General features: G+C 43.0%; 1 protein-coding gene across 2 annotated transcripts in view; it reads right to left on the bottom strand.

Annotated features, from left to right (window-relative positions):
- The window catches only part of LOC309549693 (sulfotransferase 6B1-like), a 607359-nt gene that overhangs the window by 569366 nt on the left and 18466 nt on the right, over positions 1-19527 (bottom strand). For both annotated transcript variants that reach the window (XM_082250141.1, XM_082250140.1), the window contains exons 2-5: positions 15533-15642; positions 12950-13039; positions 10652-10778; positions 4919-5013 (exon numbers count right to left, since the gene is read on the bottom strand). In XM_082250141.1, the coding sequence (XP_082106267.1) occupies positions 4919-5013; positions 10652-10778; positions 12950-13039; positions 15533-15642 (422 nt within the window). The remainder of the gene's footprint in view (positions 1-4918; positions 5014-10651; positions 10779-12949; positions 13040-15532; positions 15643-19527) is intronic.

The following is a 19527-nucleotide window of genomic DNA, read 5'->3' as shown; positions in this document are numbered from 1 at the left end:
AATTCGGCCGAACCTCGAACACCCAATGTTCGGGCCGAACCGATGGTCGACCCGAACTGTTCGATCATCCCTAATTGACAGCCCTCTGCCGCTTGTGCAACCGCTGCAGTATTGCCAAAGTTGCTTTCCACCTGGTAGGCATGTCACAAATCAGGCATTTTACTGGCAGGTGGAATTCCCTTTTAAATTCAGCGAAACGAGCACTGGCTGTGAATGACCGCCTGAAATGGCTAATGACTCTTCTGGCCTGCTTTAGCGGACCTTCCAACCCTGGGTACCTATTTTAGAAATGCTGCACTACCAAATTGAGGACATGTGCCAGGCATGACACATGTGTAAATATTCCCTGTCTAAGGGCGGACAGGAGATTTTTACCATTATCACACACCACCATTACTGGCTCCAGCTGGCATGGCGTGAACCACCTGTTTGTGCAGAGCTTCAAGAATCTCTGCTCCAGTGTGGCTTCTGTCCCCTAGACAGACCTGCTGAAGCACTGCATGGCACCTTTTAGCCTGACTCATTGAATAGCCCCTTGAATGCTTAGTGGGTACTTGTGGTTCATAAGACAAATCAGCACAGGAGGGCATGGAGGAGGAGGGGGTAGAGCTTACAAATCTGACATCATCACCGCTAGCTGTATGGAGACGTGGCGGCAGAACAAGCTGCAACACTGTGCCCTGTCCTGCATCCTTCTGAGTTGCAAGCAGAGTTTCCCAGTGTGCTACGAACTAAATATATCGTCCCTGACCATGCTTGCTGGACCACATGTCAGCAGTAACGTGAACCTTGCAGGTGACTACCTTGCCCATCAATGCCACAACATTGCCTTCCATGTGATGGTAGAGAGGGGGAATGGCCTTACATGAAAAGATATAGCAACTTGGAACATGCCATTGTGGTACAGCACATTGTGCCTTACCCTCACTTTTCTCCTCTGCTCTATCCGGCACCCAAGTCACGTCAGTTACCTCAGCATCATCATCATCATCAGCACCTCCATCCTCATTATTACTGGATACAACTTGGAAATACGCTGCGGCTGGGGGAACATGAATGCCAATTTGTTGTGTACCAGTGTTCTCCCCCCTCTCTGTAGGCTCATGTGCCTACCTTCCTTAACCTCAGAACCAACATCTGAATCAATGAATGGCTGTGCATTGTCAAGGACTCAGCTGGCTCCTCCATGCCTGATGCTGGGGCTATGACCAGAGTAGCTGTGGACAAGGAGGCAGAAAAAGTCACTCTGGCAGCTGCAGTGGACTGCACACTAGTCTCTGCTTGGATAACGGAGGATAAGGAGGATGAAGATTGTTTAGTAAGCCAGCTCACCCCCTCCTCTGCATGCTATGGCTGGATAGCACCGGCAACATCACTAAATGGAGGAAATGATGCCCTGCCTGAGGACAGACCACGTCCACCTTTGCCTGTGGACACATACGCTGCTAGCACCCTCACAGTGCCATGGGAACGTCTGCCTCTCCTTGTTGGCCTCCCAGACATGATGGGGGAGGGGGGGCGCTTATTGACAAGATGTAGTAAAGATGTGGAAATGTGTATGTGGATGCACTTTAATCAATGGAAAGTGATGTTTGGTACACTTTAAGCACTTCTGGACCGCCCGCTGCAGTTTTACGTCGTTACTTTGACTATAGCTGCCATAACCCAGTATTTTTGTACAGGGCGGTCGGTCCTCTTTCACATAAAAGTGGTCCCTGCAGCGGATTCAATACGGGATCACTTTTTTGGGCGGCCAGAGAGGTGCCCCCCCCCCCCTGCTTCCCGGTCACTTTCACCGTTTACCGGAGCCGTCGGTAGCAGGGAAAATGATTCAGTCCTTTCCCCTCCTAGGCCCCCACTTGACTCTATGACCTTGGAGGACTGGAGCGTCATCATAGGTCGCTTTCTCCCAATGACCTTAAAGGGCCCAGTTTTTTTCATGATGGAAAAAAAAAGATGTGAGATCTGAGGTCTTTTTGACCCTAGATCTCACATTAAAGAGGACCTGGCCAGCTTTTTTCTATTACAAGGGATTTTTACTTTCCTTATAATAGAAATAAAAGTGAGCACCTTTTTTTTTTAAAGTGACAGTGTAAAAATAAAAAATAAAAGGTAAAAGAAAAAAGAAAAAAAAAAAATTTAAAGTGCCCGTCCCTCTGAGCTTGTGCGCAGGAGCGAATGCATATGCAAGTATGTAAACGGTGTTCAAACCCCATATGTGAGGTATCGCCGCGATCATTAGAGCAAGAGCAATAATTATAGCCCTAGACCTCCTCTGTAACTCTAAACTGGTAACCTGTAGAAATGCTTAAAGCATTGCTTATGGAGATTTTTAAGTACCAATGTTTGTCGTCATTCCATGAGAGTGCGCAATTTTGAAGCATGACATGTTGGGTATCTATTACTCAACGTAACATAATCTTTCACATTATAGAAAAATTGGGCTAACTTTACTGTTTTCCTATTTTTTTATTCAAAAAAATGTATTTTTTCCAAAATCAATTGCATTTGTAAGACCGCTGCGCAAATACAATGTGACATAAAGTATTGCAACAATCTCCATTTTATTCTCTAGGGTCTCTGCTAAAATAAAATATATAATGTTGGGGGGGGGGTTCTAAATAATTTTCTAGAAAAAAAATACAGATTTTAACTTGTAAACAATAAGTGTCAGAAATAGGCCTGGTCCTTAAGTGGTTAACTTAAGTACTCCCTACACAGACACACTCCACCGACACACTACAATATACTGCAATAAAACTGAACTGTGGTTAACATGCACTGAAATATACTGCACTGAAATATACAGCGTTAAATGTTCACCTACACACTGAAATATACATTGTTAAATGTGCAGTAACGCATTTAAATATACTGTGTTAAATATGCAGTAATGCACTGAAATGTACTTCGTTAAATGTGCACTGAACTATACTGCAGTAAACGTGCACTAATGTACTGAACTATACTGCGTTAAACGTGTAGTACCGCACTTGAATGTACTGCATTAAATGTGTACTAACGCACTGAAATATACTTCGTTAAATATGCACTGAAATATACTGCAGTAAACGTGCAGTAACGCACTGAAATGTACTTCGTTAAACATGCACTAAGGCACTGAAATATACTTCATTAAATATGCACTAATGCACTGAACGATACTGTGTTAAACATGCAGTAACGCACTGAAGTATACAGTATTAAACGTGCAGTAACGCACTGAAATATACATCGTTAAACGTGCAGTAACACAATAAATATAAGTTGTTAAACGTGCACTAACGTAATGAACTATACTGCGTTACATGTGCAGTAACACACTGAAATATAATTCAGTAAATGTGCACTAATGCACTGAAATATACAGCGTTAGATGGGCAGTAACAAGCAAAAATATACTTAGTTAAACATGCACTAATGCACTAAACTATACTGTGTTAAACGTGGAGTAATGCACTTAAATATACAGCATTAAACGTGCAGCAATACACTGAAATATACAGTGTTAACTGTGCAGTAACACACTGAAGTATACAGCATTAAACGTGCAGTAACATACTAAAATATGCAGCATTAAACCTGCAGTAATGCATTGAAATATAAAGTGTTAAATATGTAGTAATGCATTGAAATATACAGCATTAAACGTACAGCAACACACTGAAATATACAGCTTTAAACGTGCAGTAATGCACAGAAATATACTTAGTTAAATGTGCAGTAATGTGCTGAAATATACAGCGTTAAACGTGCAGTAACACACTGAAATATACAGCATTAAATGTGCACTAACGCATTGAAATATACTGCGTTAAACATGCAGAAATGCACTGAAATTTACTGTGTTAAACGTGCAGTAACACACTGAAATATACTGCATTAAAGGTGCAGTAACGAACTGAAAAGTACTGCGTTAAACGTGCTGTAATGCACTGAAATATACTGCAGGAAACTTGCCCTGACAAGATAAACTGACACTAAAGTAAAAATGAATGGTCAAACTACACTCACACTGCACTCACTAGATTCACACTAACTGATATTCTACAATGACAATAAAATCACAATAGCACACTAACTCGCTAGTAGCACTGAACATAGCCTTATTCTATCCCTCGCCACGCAAATATTACACTACAAATGGCCGCTATGGGGAGAATACTTTTAGTGAGGCGGGACTAAGAACAATGAGCCATGATTGGATAGAGTCATTATTACTTTCTCCAATCATGGCTCTGACAGTGCTCTGTGCTCCAATTTGGCAAAGCGTTCATTGCTTTAGCCAATCAGGGCTTCCAATGCACTGTGAGGTGGCGCAGTGCATTGTGGTCATTTGGCGGAATGAACAAACAGTCGGATGCCCGAATGTTAGTCGAACGGGCGAACAACCAATGTTCAGTCCGAACCCATGCTCGGGCCAAACCATTTGCCCAACTCTATTATCCAAGAATTTTTCCTTAACTCAGTGAACACAATGAAAACTTATTATCCAAAGAATATCCTATGACATGCAAGGAAAACAATTTTTGCTTACACCTGATTTTATGATGAAAATCAGCAGAGCTTCGTGTTATTCACTAAGCGAAGCAAAAATTTCTTTGCAAAGTGATTGGCCTATATTCCTTTACTACATTAATCCTTTCATCCCAGGCAATAATTACATTTAAGCAAGGAAGTGAATTGGTTGTGAGGAAGTGAATTGGTTTTGAGAGATCATACTTACAAAGTTAATCTGGTTGAAAAAAGACACACGTCCATTCAGTTCAACCCACAGAGAAAAAAAATACACAATGAAAAACCTCCATATGCACAGTCCTATACCCACAATTAATCCAGAGGAAGGAAAAAAAAAACAATGAAGAATTATCCAATTAGCTCCAGACCAAAAAAAAACTGTAAAAAAAACTGAACTTACAATTTTCATATCTTCAAATGTTACTGCCATCACTTTTTCGTCATCAATGTGTTTGTTCCATTCATTTATATAATCAAAATATGATCCATAACACACTAAAAACACATAGAAAAACATGTGAGACACACAAGATAAAATTTGAAAGTAAGACTTTACCCATAACAACTAGATAAAAAATTGGATTTTTGACTTACCGTAAAATCCATTTCTCTGATGTTCATTGATGGACACAGCTCCTGATCTTCATGACCATTGGGTTATACTGCCCCCTACAGGAGTAGCACACTAGGTAGAAAAATAATCAGGCAGTCCCAGGGGGTATACTCCCTCTCTATGCTATAGTTACTCAGTTTTGTTAAAAGCAGTGTCAGAAGAATTAAATCTCCATAGAGAGGTGGGGGCTGTGTCCGTCAATGAACATAAGAGAAATAGATTTTACGGTAAGTCAAAAATCCCATTTTCTCTTTCGTTCATTGATGGACACAGCTCCTGATCTTCATGACCATTGAGATGTCCCAAAGCAGTGCATGAGGGGTGGGAACAGCAAAAACATTCCCAAGGCTAAACAGTAGCCAACCAGGCAACAGGAGCTCAACCAAAAACAACTGGAGCCCACCTGAAAAAAAAAACAATACACCCTCAAAGAGGATCAGGTACCCTAAACAACAGCCTGCAAAACCTTGCAGCCAAAACAAGCATCTTCAGATGCCAATACATCCACTTTATAAAACTTTGTGAAAGTGTGCACTGACGACCAGGTGGCCGCCTTGCAAACCTTCGTCACTGACGCCTGATATTGGAAGGCCCAGGAGGCACTAAGTGCCCGAGTAGAGTGCGCCTTGACAGGAAATGGAGGAACCTGACCACTGATGGAAAAGTCCTGAATAACCATCTGTCTGATCCATCTGGAAATGGTCACAGAGGAAGCGGACAACCCTTTCCGAGGCCCATCCGTGAGCACAAATAGTAAGTCTGACTTCCTAAAAGACTCCGTAGCTGCCAGGTACACTATAATTGCCCAGACCACATCCAAGGCATACAAGGCAATTTCCTTTGGATATTTTGGCCTGGGACACAGGGAAGGCAACACAATGTCTTCATTCAAATGAAAATCAGAGACAACCTTTGGGAGGAACGACTGACAGGGACGAAGAACCACCTTATCTCTGTGAATCACCATGTAAGGTGAATGATAGGATAACGCCACCAGTTTCGACACCCTGTCTGCAGAGGTGATAGCCACCAAAAAAGACAACTTCTGAGACAGTGTAAGCAAGGGAATCTCCCAAAGTTTCTCAAAAGGGAGGCTTCTGGAGGGCCGAAAGCACCAAATTGAGGTCCCAAGGCGGCAACCGAGACAGCACTGGAGGGACCAAATGTCGGACCCCCTGAAGAAAGGTACACACCAGGGAGTGTGTGGCCAAGGGTCATTTGAAGAAGACCGCCGAAGCCAACACCTGGCCCTTGATGGTACTCAAGACCAATTTCTGTTCAACCACCCTGGTGAAGGAGTGGAACCGGAAGGATGAACCACACACCAAGCAATGTATGTCTTTCACGTACATTGGTAGATCTGCCTAGAAATTGATCTCCTAGCTTTTAACAGCATTGGAATCACCAACTCAGATAAACCTATATCCATCAGCACCTGGCATTCAACAGCCAAGCCATCAAAGCCAGCGACTGTAAATCAGGATGGAAGATCGGTCCTTGGGACAGCAGATCCTAACTGAGAGAAAGCATCCAGGGAAGGTCGGTGACCAGCCGCTCCATATCGGTGTGCCAAGCCTGACGAGCAAGTCTGAACCCACTAAGATGGCTGGAATCCCTTCTGCCTTGATCCTGCGTAGAAGTCTTGGCAGAGGTTTGAGGAGGGGAGGCATAAATCAGACGATACTGACCCCACGGGGCCACCAGCGCATCTGCGGCATACGCCAGAGGATACCGTGACTGAGCCACAATCCTCTGCACCTTTCTGTTGAGCTGAGACGCCAACAAATTCACCTCAGGGATGCCCCACCAGAGGCACAATTGATGAAACACCTTCGGAGGAAGGGGTCACTCCCCTTGGTCCAGCGTCTGCCGACTGAAGTAATCTGCACTTTCCACCCCGAGGGCTGGAACAAACCATTCTGCCCACCTTAGAAAGCCGGCTACCTGCAGAGCCGGCAGGGCACTTTTTATGCCCCTTGGTGTTTGACATAAGCCACGGCTGTGACATTAACCAATTGAATGCACACTGGACATCCCTGAAAATGATCCGTCCAATGGCCAGGCACAGTCTGATCTCTCGAGGTTCCAAGACATTGATTGCTAGTCTAGACTCTTCCAGTGTCCAGATCCCCTGAGCAGAATTTTTTGCCGAGGACACTTCCTCAGCTGGACTGGCTGGCATCCATGGTGACCACTGTCCAATACAAGGGGAGGAAGGATTTGCCGAGCCGAAGCACCGCAGAAGGAAGCCATCATATCAGGGACTCTTTTTTTTTTTCCCGGCTCAGCCGAATCTTATTGTCCAGAGACTTTGAAGTCTTGTCGCATTTGGCCAGAATCTCCCTTTGCAGGGACCTCGTATGGAACTGTGCAAACAGAACTGCCTGGAAGGTAGACACCATCAGGCCCAGCCCCCACATGCAAGTCCGGAGGGATGGCCATCTGCTGGACAGCAGAAAACGAATTGCAGCTTGCAATTTCTGTAGTTTGTCCAGAGGAAGGATCACTCTTCTTAAGGCCGAGTCCAGAGTCAGACCCAGATACTCCAGCTTTGTGGATGGAACCAGAGCAAAATTCTGAAATTCAGAATCCAGCCGAACTTCCTCAGAGTTCGTATGGTGATTTCCAGGTTGTCCATTAGAGCAGTAGGAGACTCCGCTGGCAGAAGGAGGTCATGCAATTTGTCCAGTACCATGATCCCCCGTTGGTGTAACAGTGCTAACACCAGGGCTAACACTTTTGTAAAGACCCGAGGAGCAGAGGCGAGACAAAATGCCACAAACTGATAATGCTCCTCTCCCACGGCAAAGTGCAGGAAGTGCTGGTGACCAGCACATATTGGAATGTGAAGGCAAGTAGCATTGATGTCGATAGAGGCAAGAAAATCCTCCTAATGCAGGGATACCACCACTGTGCAAATGGACTCCATCCTGAACTTCTGCACCCGCACAAAGCAGTTCAGCGCCTTGAGGGCCAGGATTGGACGCACCTCGATCAGGCGATCAGGAAGTGAAAAGATCCAGGAGTCAGCACCAGGGGGTGAGGAGGGTCTCCCACCGCCGAAACAGCCACCGACAGGGCTCCACTGTCCTGGCCACTGCTATTTTCAAAGGCAAACCACCGCAAAATGGCCACCGGATTACACAAACATGGCCGCTGTGCATAGAAACACACAGGCTACAGCAAAATGGCAGCCCCGTGCAGCACCACCAGACTCCCAGGGACCCAGAAAGGATCCCTAGGCCTCAAGGACAGGCTCAGGCCCCCACCAGGTACAACCTCACCTCCCGCACAGCTGATCGTCCAGTCGCCGGCAACACAACCCCCCCCGGCCCCCATCACCAGCATAGCACCCTGCCCCACCCCAGGAGGTGGACCAGACCACCCACACAGCCCCAGCATAAGTGGAGGGGGGTAGGATGTGGGGCCAGATGAAGGGGGGTGCCTGATGGGAAGGAGGGAAACCCAGGGGTCCGACCATCTCAAGGAGAGTCCCACGTCCACCCCAAAACTCTCCAGGGGGAGAGGGGGGCAGCTACTTACCATACCAGGAACCAGGCGGGGCACCGCTCCAGACAGAACCTCCTCTCCATCGAAATGGGGGGGCTGTCGGCCAGGAGGAACACTGCAACTCGGGCCGAGACCCGGTCATATGCGACCTCGTGAGGCGGTTAACTCGCAGGCCAGCCCCCCGTCTGTTGGGGCTATGTCGCGGCCGACCTAGTGCGGAGCTGAGGTCTGCGCGCACTCGCTGGCCAGACTGGGGTGACCACTGGATCTAGATTATCCAGCCCGTCACCCAGTCTGGCAGTTGATTGCAGATTTCACAGTAAAAAACCAGGAGAAAAATTCTCTAAAAAGAAAAAATGCTAGGACCAGAGATCCCAGCAAGGAACTAGGTCCTTACTCCTGACTAGGGAGAAAAAAACTGAGTAACTATAGCAGAGAAAGGGAGTATACCCCCTGGGACTATCCATAGGCATAGCCGGATTCTTTTTCTGCCTAGTGTCCTACTCCTGTAGGGGGCAATATAACCCAATGGTCATGAAGATCAGGAGCTGTGTCTGTCAATAAAACAAAGAGAAATAATGTTGTTTAGCAAGGAACATACATTTCACCTTAATATTTATGCTACCAAAATTAGTGTGCTCCAGCAAAGGCTGCCATTTTGCTGAAGCCCAGAGCCCCTGAACAGCACTAAATCTTTAGGCTGTCAGCAGATCGGTCTCTACAAATTTGGCAGAGTGCCTAGAAATAGAAAGGAATTGAGCATGTGTAGAGTGGGGTGAGACAGTGTATTACTGGATTTTAAACAGTATAGGCACTTATTTTTAATGTTTCACATGGCTATACCTACAGAAGGGGCCAGCCCAGAGTGATTTAGCAGGACTTAATTTTCTGACTAAAGCTTCACTTTAAGTAAATGCATTGTACTAAAGCTATACTGTACATTAATTTATTGCTCATATTTACTGTTACCAAGAAAAAAAAAAAGACTAAACTTGAAAGAAAACCTAAGTTTTCTTGTTTGCACAAGTTAAAGTCACCATTTCTCTGAGCATGACCAGCATTTCCCTGTTAGTAGTTACACATTTACAATTAAACTAAAATCAATTTCAATTTCCACTGATTTTGAAAAGAAAAAGGTGATTTTCCTTTATTTATTTATTTATTTATTTTTTAAATTAAAAATGGAACCTTAAATATGTTAGACCACCAACCCCCAGCCACACAGCAGGACATGAGCGCCGACCGCGGTTCACACAGGGATATCACAGGCCACAGTTGCCACTCACCTCCTGCTATGCGGACATGCATGTGTGTCCTCTCCTGGCTCCTCTGCCCACCTGGCTGATGATGTAATCCAATCAGCAGGGCAGAGGGGGGGGGGAGCTGCAGATCAGAATGGAGAGCTCATCCCGCCCTCTGCCCTACTGATAGTATGGCACAGCCTCTGCCCTGGTAGGAGTCCTGTGCAGGGGAGGCAGAGCTTAGAATGGGGAAGTGTCATGTCAGAGAGGAAAGGGGGGGGGGAGACTGCAGGGGCACTGTGATGAAGGCGACTGTGATTGCTAGGGGCACTGTCCCTTTGCACTGCAGTCCCCTTTATATCACAGTGCCCCATATACAATGCAGTACCCTTTACTTCACAGCCCCCCTTTACATTACAGTGCCCCCTATTCAGTGCAGTCCCCTTTACATCACAGCCCCCTTTACATTACATTGCCCCCCTTACAGAGCAGTCCCTGTTACATTAATGTAAAGGAGCACTGTGATGTAAAGGGGACTTCACTGTAAAGGGGCACTGTTTTGTAAAGGGGGGGCTGTGATGTGAAGAGGAACTGAAGACACAAATATAGAGGGGAGACTGTGCTGTAACAGAAGAGCTAAGGACAGACTCCATGAATAGCCCCTCACCCAACCCCCCCCCCCCCCCCCCCGGTCCCTGGGAAAATTGGCTGCCATGAAACTGATCCCTGGTGCAAGGTTTGGGACCACTGTATTAGACTAATAAATTACCATTCCCATGGATGAAGTCTTCGAAAAACAAATTCCAAGATTCATAGGCGGGAAGTGCAGGCATGTTTTTATAAAAGTTGAAAAAGGAGATGGCTGCATCTTTTGGGTTGCGAACAACCATCAATATCTGTAGAAAAAAAACAACATGAATGAACTTTTATCATTAACACAAATCTTACCTCAGTCTGTAATGGAAAAAAATCTTTAGCTTTAGCATATTCAGCTTTCACAGACCAAACAAAAAAAATAAATAAACATTTGTCAATTATGTATTATACTGTATGTTGTCTACTGTTCAGAAATCACATAAAATGTACCCACTATGAATCTGCTTTAACTGATATATTGTTATAATCTCACCTGCTTTTGATTTATTAACACTTGATTAGTGTCAATGGACTTTAGATGATAGATCAATGCTCCCCAAGGTCTCAAGGGCGCTGAAAACAAATGATGACTTCTAGCAGCTTATAGTTTGCAATGGTTCTAAATTCTTATAATACCCATATTATCAGTGTTCTTAGGTCACCGTAGCTTGGCCTCTCTTGGCAGCACTCACGTCCTTGTTGCTAGGCTATGAGGACAGCACCCACACTGATGACTGTGATGCTGGGATTATTTTATTATATTTTCTTTCAGATTGCCACCTGCCTTGACCTCGGACTGTATACTGGCCTAAACGTATCTGCCACCTGCCCGGAACTCTGCCTGCCCACTGCCAGTCCTGACTGTGGAACTTTGTGCTGCACTATGCTTGCCCACAGTCTGCCCCGAATTTGGACTTTCCAGCAGTGCCACATGCCCTGGCCAACCTGCCTCCAGACTACGTATACCCTTTCCTGTTAACTTTGCCCAGGTTCAGTGTCATGTGCTAAAACCATAGTAGTGTGTACTAAGACCTGCAGACAACCAAGTACATTAAGGCTTGCTTGCCTTAAAGTGAAAGGCAAAATAAAAACCTAACTAAGTTTAAATCCACTCCCACTCACATTTTAAGTATATTCTATAAACCTATTTTTGATGAATATAGTAAAATCAAATACATTTGTTTTTTATGGAACACTGTACTTTGTACATAAATGACACTTCTGTACTAGTAAAAACTAGCTATCCTGCAGATAGATGTGGCAGTATCAGTCAAGCAATCCTGTACAGTTGTATTTAGGTGAAATTAATGTACTGTGCCTCACTTCATGAATTCATGAATGCAATCACTTAAAAACTTTTTTTATGAACCTTAACCACTTAAGCCCCGGAAGATTTTACCCCCTTCCTGACCAGGGGGTATTTTGCGATTCGGCACTGCATGACTTTAACGGACAATTGCGCGGTCGTGCGACGCTGTACTTAAACGAATTTGACGTCCTTTTTTTCCCACAAACAGAGCTTTCTTTTGGTGGTATTTGATCACCTGTGCGATTTTTTGATCATGCGCTATAAAAAAAAAAGAGCGTCAATTTTTCAAAAATAACAATATTTTTCACATTTTTTTATATGAAATTCCCCAAAAAAATGTAAAAATCAAAATTTTTTAACATTTTCGGCCAATTTGTTTTATGCTACATATGTTTGGTAAAAAAAATCGCAAAAAGCTTATTTTGATTGGTTTGCGCAAAAGTTATCGCGTTTACTAACAAAGGGAAAGATTTTTGTCATTTTTGTTGTTTTTTTTTTTAACGCGTAATGGCGGCGATCTGCGATTTTTTTTTGCGGTACTGCGACATTGGGGCGGACAGATCGGACCCTTGACTGACATTTTTGACACTTTTGAGGTTACCAGTGACATTACTGCAGTAATCAGTGCTATACATATGCACTGTTACTGTAAAAATACACTTGTAGTGAAGGGGTTAACTTTATTTGAGAGGGAGGGGCTGTGTGTGTCCCTAGGGGTGTGATTCTAACTGTGATTGGCTGTGGCTTGAAGTGTAGGAACAATGATCAACGGTCCTACATAGTAGAACCGTATGATCACTGTTTCTACACAGGGGAGAATGACAGGCGGCTTGTTTAGCCGCCTGCCTTTCTCCCACTGTCACGGACGATCGTGAGTGCCGCTCACACGCGCGGGGGGATCCGTGACCGGGCGGGAGCGCGCCTCCGGCGGCGCGCGCTCGCTCCCCAGAGCCTCACAGGCTAGTGACGTACCCATACGTCACTTTGCCTGTGAGGGGCTGACCGCCGCAGTATATGTACTTGCGGCGGTCGGCAAGTGGTTAATATTCTGCACACATTGTAAGTCATCATTTAAATATCACTGCTTTTAGGAAGCAGCTTATCACCAAAAATAGCACTTACTTTAGTTTTCCTTTCAAAGAAAGACTTTGGTATCATTTGAAACCTCAAATGCGATGACATGATCCTCGGTGAAGGTCGTTCTTTAAGTCTCTAAAAAGATAACCAAAAGTAAATGTTTTAGGTGTAAACTGAAATATTCTGGCTTAGAAATGTAAAGGATTGTTCATTAAAGCAGCACAAAGTCCACTGACTTTGTCCAAACTGCCATACTATATGGAAAAACAGTACATAAGTATTCATCTTAACTTCTGTAACACATGGAAACTCATCAACATTCTTCTTAACTTCTATGACTACAGTAGATTATTCATTTTTTACATGGATACATGCCGTTTGCATGTAGCAATTGATTGCTATGGACTGTACTGTTGTACATGCACTATCAATTATATTCTGCGTTGTGATATTGTATAGCCCGAATAATTATTTACTAATAGCATGATCAGCTCCTTCACTTCTAGACCAGCCCCCCCCCAGTCTCTTTTCCCCTGCACTCTCACAGTCAGATGCCTCTGATTTTTGCAGGACCATAGCCCTGCATTGGATGGATGCCAAGGGACAGTCCACTACCTGAGTGTAGGGGAGCACTGTTTGCCAGGGGAGCACAGGATCTGGTAAGTAAAAGTGCTTTTACCATCTCCTAGACCAGGAGTATTACATTTAAATTCAAGGAGCTCCTGTCGCTATTTTCTTACAGCCAAGGTCAGAATCTCAAGTTTGTGCTATCAGAGTGTCCCCTTACATCAGGGGTGTCCAAACTATGGCCCTCCAGGTGTTCAGGAACTACACATCCCTTTATGCCTAGTTATGTCTGTGAATGTCAGAGATTTACAATGCCTCATGGGATGTTTTGTTCCACAACAGCTGGAGGGCCAAAGTTTGGACACCCCTGCCTTACTTCAAATGGCCCCATCAGAGTGCCCCCTTACATCAGCTGTCCTCATCAGCAGGCCTCTTTATATAAGAGTACCCCTTTCAGGTGGGCCCATCAGAGTATCACCTTAAATCAGGTGTGCCCATCAGAGTGTCCCCTTACTTTGGGTGTCTCCAACAGAATGTCTCATTTCATCAGGTGTGCCCATCAGAGTCCCATCTTACATCAGATGTCCCAATCAGAGTGTCCCTTTACATCAGGTGTGCCCACCAGAGTGCCACTTTACATCAGGTTTTCCCCTCAGAGTATCATTATAGATCAGTTGTGACGCATCAATGCACATGTGCCTATAGCCAGGCAGGGGGGATGGAGCTGGAAGAAGAAGCATGCTTTTGGGGGTGGGAGATGAGACAAGAAGCTTGCTTCAGGGGAGCAGGAGCTGAGCAGAGAGGCTTGCTGCATGGGGCTGGACACAAACGTGACATCATTGGCTGCTGGGACACTGGTGGTCTAAGCAACCAATGACTGTTGTACAGCGGGGATCTGGCTGCACACTGTCGGGCTTATGGTCTGGACTGAAGCCTTACTCGGTCTGTGTCAACCATTTAATGAAGGCTGCCCTAGACTAAATGAGCATTTAACCCTTGCAGTGTAGGGTGCAAGGGAGGACTTTCAGGCCCCTTTCACACTGATGTTTGACTGCACTGCGGGTGTAGTGCAGTGTACCCGCAGGTTTGATGAGGGTTAGCTGCATTTTCCTATAGAGTTTTATTATGTCCCATGGTTTTGGTGCACTTTACGAAAGCACACTAAAACTCCTCCATGCGAACTCCTGCACCACCCCCACGGTGCGGTCAAACCACACCGAATCAGTGTAAAAGGAGCCCTAAATTTTCCAGAATTTGGTTTTACATTTAATTTACTAGGTGACAACACATTGCAAGGAACCCACCCTTTACTGTAGATTTTTGTGGACTCCTTTCTATATTTAGTAAAAATAAATATAACTATAATAAAATTAGATTTGTCAGAAGCTATTTATCCTTACTGCATGGATAATATAATAAAAAAAGGGTTCATTATGTGTCTTCAACACAAATATGTTTCTGTATGCCTTAAAGTAAATCTAATGTCAAAACGTTTTGTTTTTTTTTTTTAGTTTTGGACATGGTAGGTAAAGGTTAAAATAAAACTCTTGTCACCTATGATAAATTTTTCTGTCTGTGTCCTACTGGGAGGGATTTTCTTAACATTCTCTCCAGAAAGATCTCCCCGAAGGAAGTTAAACTCTCTCTTTTAGACAGCTGTCACAAGAATAAGTGTCCTTTTCGTAGATTTTCCTTTTCTATTCCTGGTCCAGTGACAATTCAAAAATCAAAAAATTCTCCCTCACCTTGATTCTTCATTTTGGCACCAGGACAAATAAAAAGGGTGAAGTGGAAATGCAGACAGTAATACAATCCTGACAGGAATTCTAACTTTTCCAACTCTAACTATTCAAAATGGAAAAAAAAAAGATAGATAAACTTTAAATTCTTAAACTGAAAAAGCAAAAATAGCAGTTGAAGAAATGAAAGACATCTTATGTCAGCAATTTATAGGAAAAATATACAGCATATTTAAGGTACATCTCTTTCAACTATTTTCTACAGTACATCTGTGTAACTACATTTGAATATTTAATACATGTATCACCAGTTTATACCAACCTCTAACATCTGTGGATTTCCAAATTCAATCATTGGTTTGTCTTGGACTACTTTTTGATTTTTAATCACGCTCACAACTTCATGTAGTATTTGGATTACCCAGTTAGTTCCTAAAGTCAATGGAATAAGAATATTAAAATACTAAAATATTTGATATTTGTATTACTCTTTGTGGAACCATTGGGGAGATATTATGTGGTACTATAGAGAAGGGTTAAAAGCTTTCTCAGATTGTTGTTGTAGGTGTCTCTCCTTCCACATGGTAACTAAGGATGAGCAAATTTTCTTGGGTTTGATTTGCTAATTTCTGTTTGAAATTTGGAGACTCCAAACTTCACAGTGAATCTCAATGAAGTTTACAAGATGTGAATCTATAAGAATTGAGAGATTGCAGATGATACAGAAGTCTAATAGTGGTGCGCCTGTAGCTATGCATTTTTCATGAGGGAGAATCAGTCGATACTAGAAACAAAGAGTACATGCAGGTGTTTACTACAAGAAATAGGATGCTGTAGAGGATATAGTAGTGTAACATTGGCCAGTATCAGCGTTAATGATGAATAATAATCCTAACCAGTGTATGCCTAACTTTTATTCCTACTATGGGGATAGGAGGTTGTAATATTTATGAGTGAACAGCCCATTTGTCTTTAATAAATCAACTTTAATAATAAATTGTGTCTTTTTGAAATGTTTTAGAGTTAGGGTTTATGGACATTCTGATTTTTGTAATTAACTACTTGTGAAAAAAATGATATTAGCGGTTCAGCTATATTACAGGTGTTTCTTTTTCATGTGTAGGACTGGAAAATGGATGTGAAATGTTCCCAAGAAGGACACAAAGGGCAGTAAAAACTTACAACTTTTTCTGAAATCTAACCAAAACTAAAAAACATATATTTTGACTGGAAACAGAAGATACATAATAAAAAGATTTAATATTACACAACCATTCCATGCTTTCAAGTGCACCTGCACCTTATTCCATTACCAAACAGAAACTTAATCCTGTTTTTGACATCTATAATTATGAAGATTACCTTCTTACACTGAACTGTTCCCAGGCATATCACCTTTTTCATCACCTTAAAAGCTCTCAAACATGTTATGCGGCAATGTACAAACACCAAAATATATTTTCAGTGTTTCTTTACAGTTGAATGTTCAGACTCATGCTGGTCACACATATAATTTTTTTTTACTAGACAATTACCTAGAACCCCCAAACATTATGAAAGCAAAGGCCCTAGAGAAGAAAAATTGTGGTTGTTGCAATTTTTTTTGTCACATGATATTTGTACAGCGGTTTATCAAACACAAATTGTGATAACCTTTAATGCACATATAACATAAAACACAATACAATACCCAATTGTTTAGTAAAGTATAAAAGATAATGTTACACAGAGTAAATAGATACGAACATGTCATGCTTTAAAAGTGCTCACGCCCATGGAATGGCATCCAGCTACAGTACCTAAAAATTTCCACAGGTGATGCTTAAAAAGTTTTTACAGGTTACCAATTTAGAGTTAAACAGGAGGTATGGTGCTAGTCTTATTGCTCTCGCTCTTGCGCTTACAGCAATACCTCACTAGTGATGTCGCGAACCTAAAATATGCCGTTCGCGAACGGCGAACGTGAACATCGGCAAATGTTCGCGAACCGGGCGAACCGCCATAGACTTTAATAGGCAGGCGAATTTTAAAACCCACAGGGACTCTTTCTGGCCACAATAGTAATGGAAAAGTTGTTTCAAGGGGACAAACACCTGGACTGTGGCATGCCGGAGAGGGATCACACAAAAAAAGTTCTTAAAAATTGTAATTTTTTGATAGAGAGCCAATTATTGGAAAAATTAAAAAAAAAATAAAAATAAAAAATTTCTTTGGATTTAGCATCTGGGGGGTCTAAAAAGTGTACCTGTGAAGTTTCAGCTCTGTAGCATGTCCGGAACCAGAAGAAAATACGAATTAGGGTTAGGGCTAGGGCTAGGGTTAGGCTTAGGGCTAGGGTTAGGGTTAGGGTTAGGGTTAGGGCTAGGGTTAGGTTTAGGGTTAGGGCTATTTTTATGGCTAGGCTTAGAGGGTTAGGGTTAAGGTTAGAGGGTTAGGGTTATGGTTAGAGGGTTAGGGTTAGGTTTAGTGTTAGGGGCTAGGGTTAGGGTTACAGTGAGATACTTAGGGTTAGAGTTAGTAGCCCTACCCCTACCCCTCTAACTCTAACCCTAAGCACTAAAAATAACCCTAACCTTAGCCCTGACCCTAACCCTAACCCTAACCCTAGCCCTAACCCTAATTATATTTTTTTCTGGTTCTGGACATGCTACAGAGCTGAAACTTCACAGGTACACTTTTTAGACCCCCCAGACAATAAATCCAAAGAAATTTTTTTTTTTAAAGTTTTTTTTTTTAAGTTTTCCAATAATTGTCTCTCTATCAAAAATGACAATTTTTAAGAACTTTTTTTGTGTGATTTAGTGTCTAGGGGGTCTAAAAAGTGTACCTGTGAAGTTTCAGCTCTGTAGCATGTCCAGAACCAGAAAAAAAGATAATTTTTCAGTAGAGCAGGGATGGTGGGAACCCCTTTTACACCTATATGATCTTTTTTTCCTGGTTCTGGACATGCTGCAGAGCTGAAACTTCACAGGTACACTTTTTAGACCCCCCAAACAATAAATCCAAAGAAATGTTTTTTTTGTTAAGTTTTTTTTTTTTTTTCCAATAATTGGCTCTCTATCAAAAATGACAATTTTTAACCACTTGCCGACTGCCTAACGCCGATCTACGTCGGCAGTCAGCCCATCACAGGCAAAGTGACGTAGGGCTACGTCACTAGCTTGTGAGGGTCTAGGGAGCGAGCGCGCGCCCCCGGAGGCGCGCTCCCGCTCCCGCGTGGTCACGGACCCCCCCGCGCGTGTGACCAGCGGACCCGATGTCCGCCGGTCACTCGGCGATCGGCGGGGGAGAGGGAGAATGTCAGGCAGCTTGTGTAAACAAGCTGCCTGTCATTCTCCTCGCTGTAAAGACACTGATAAAACTGATCTTGTATGTAGATCCGTTGATCAGTGTCCTTACAGCTCAAGCCACAGCCAATCACAGTAGAAAGCACGCCCCTAGGGATACACACAGCCCCTCCCTCCCAAATAAAGTTAACCCCTTCACAACCAGTGTATTTTTACAGTAACAGTGCATATGTATAGCACTGATTACTGTAGAAATGTCACTGGTAACCCCAAAAGTGTCACAAATGTCAGTCAAGGGTCCGATCTGTCTGCCCCAATGTCGCAGTACCGCAAAAAAAATCGCAGATCGCCGCCATTACGCGTTAAAAAAAAAAACAACAAAAATTACAAAAATCTTTCCCTTTGTTAGTAAACGCGATAACTTTTGCGCAAACCAATCAAAATACGCTTTTTGCGATTTTTTTTACCAAACATAGGTAGCATAAAACAAATTGGCTGAAAATTTTAAAAAATTTTGATTTTTACTTTTTTTTTGGGGGGAATTTCATATAAAAAATGTGAAAAATATTGTTATTTTTGCAAAATTGACGCTCTTTTTTTGTTTATAGCGCATGATTAAAAAAATCGCACAGGTGATCAAATACCACCAAAAGAAAGCTCTGTTTGTGGGAAAAAAAGGACGTCAAATTCGTTTAGGTACAGCGTCGCACGACCGCGCAATTGGCCGTTAAAGTCACGCAGTGCCGAATCGCAAAATACCCCCTGGTCAGGAAGGGGGTAAAATCTTCCGGGGCTTAAGTGGTTAAGAACTTTTTAGAGCAGGGATGGTGGGAACCCCTTTTACACCTATATGAATTTTTTTTTCTGGTTCTGGACATGCTACATATATATATATATATTAAAAAAATACTCAAATACCAGCCCTCAAGGGGGCTTTTGGGGACAATATATATATATATATATATATATATATATATATATACATCACAGAACAAAAAAAATTACACAAATACCAGCCCTCAAAAGGGCT

The sequence above is a fragment of the Pelophylax lessonae genome, assembly GCF_965119305.1.
Source record: "Pelophylax lessonae genome assembly, chromosome: 3".
Classification (NCBI taxonomy): Eukaryota; Metazoa; Chordata; class Amphibia; order Anura; family Ranidae; genus Pelophylax; species Pelophylax lessonae.
Note: the sequence above shows the minus strand (reverse complement) of the source record. Positions and strands in the feature narration are given on the sequence as shown.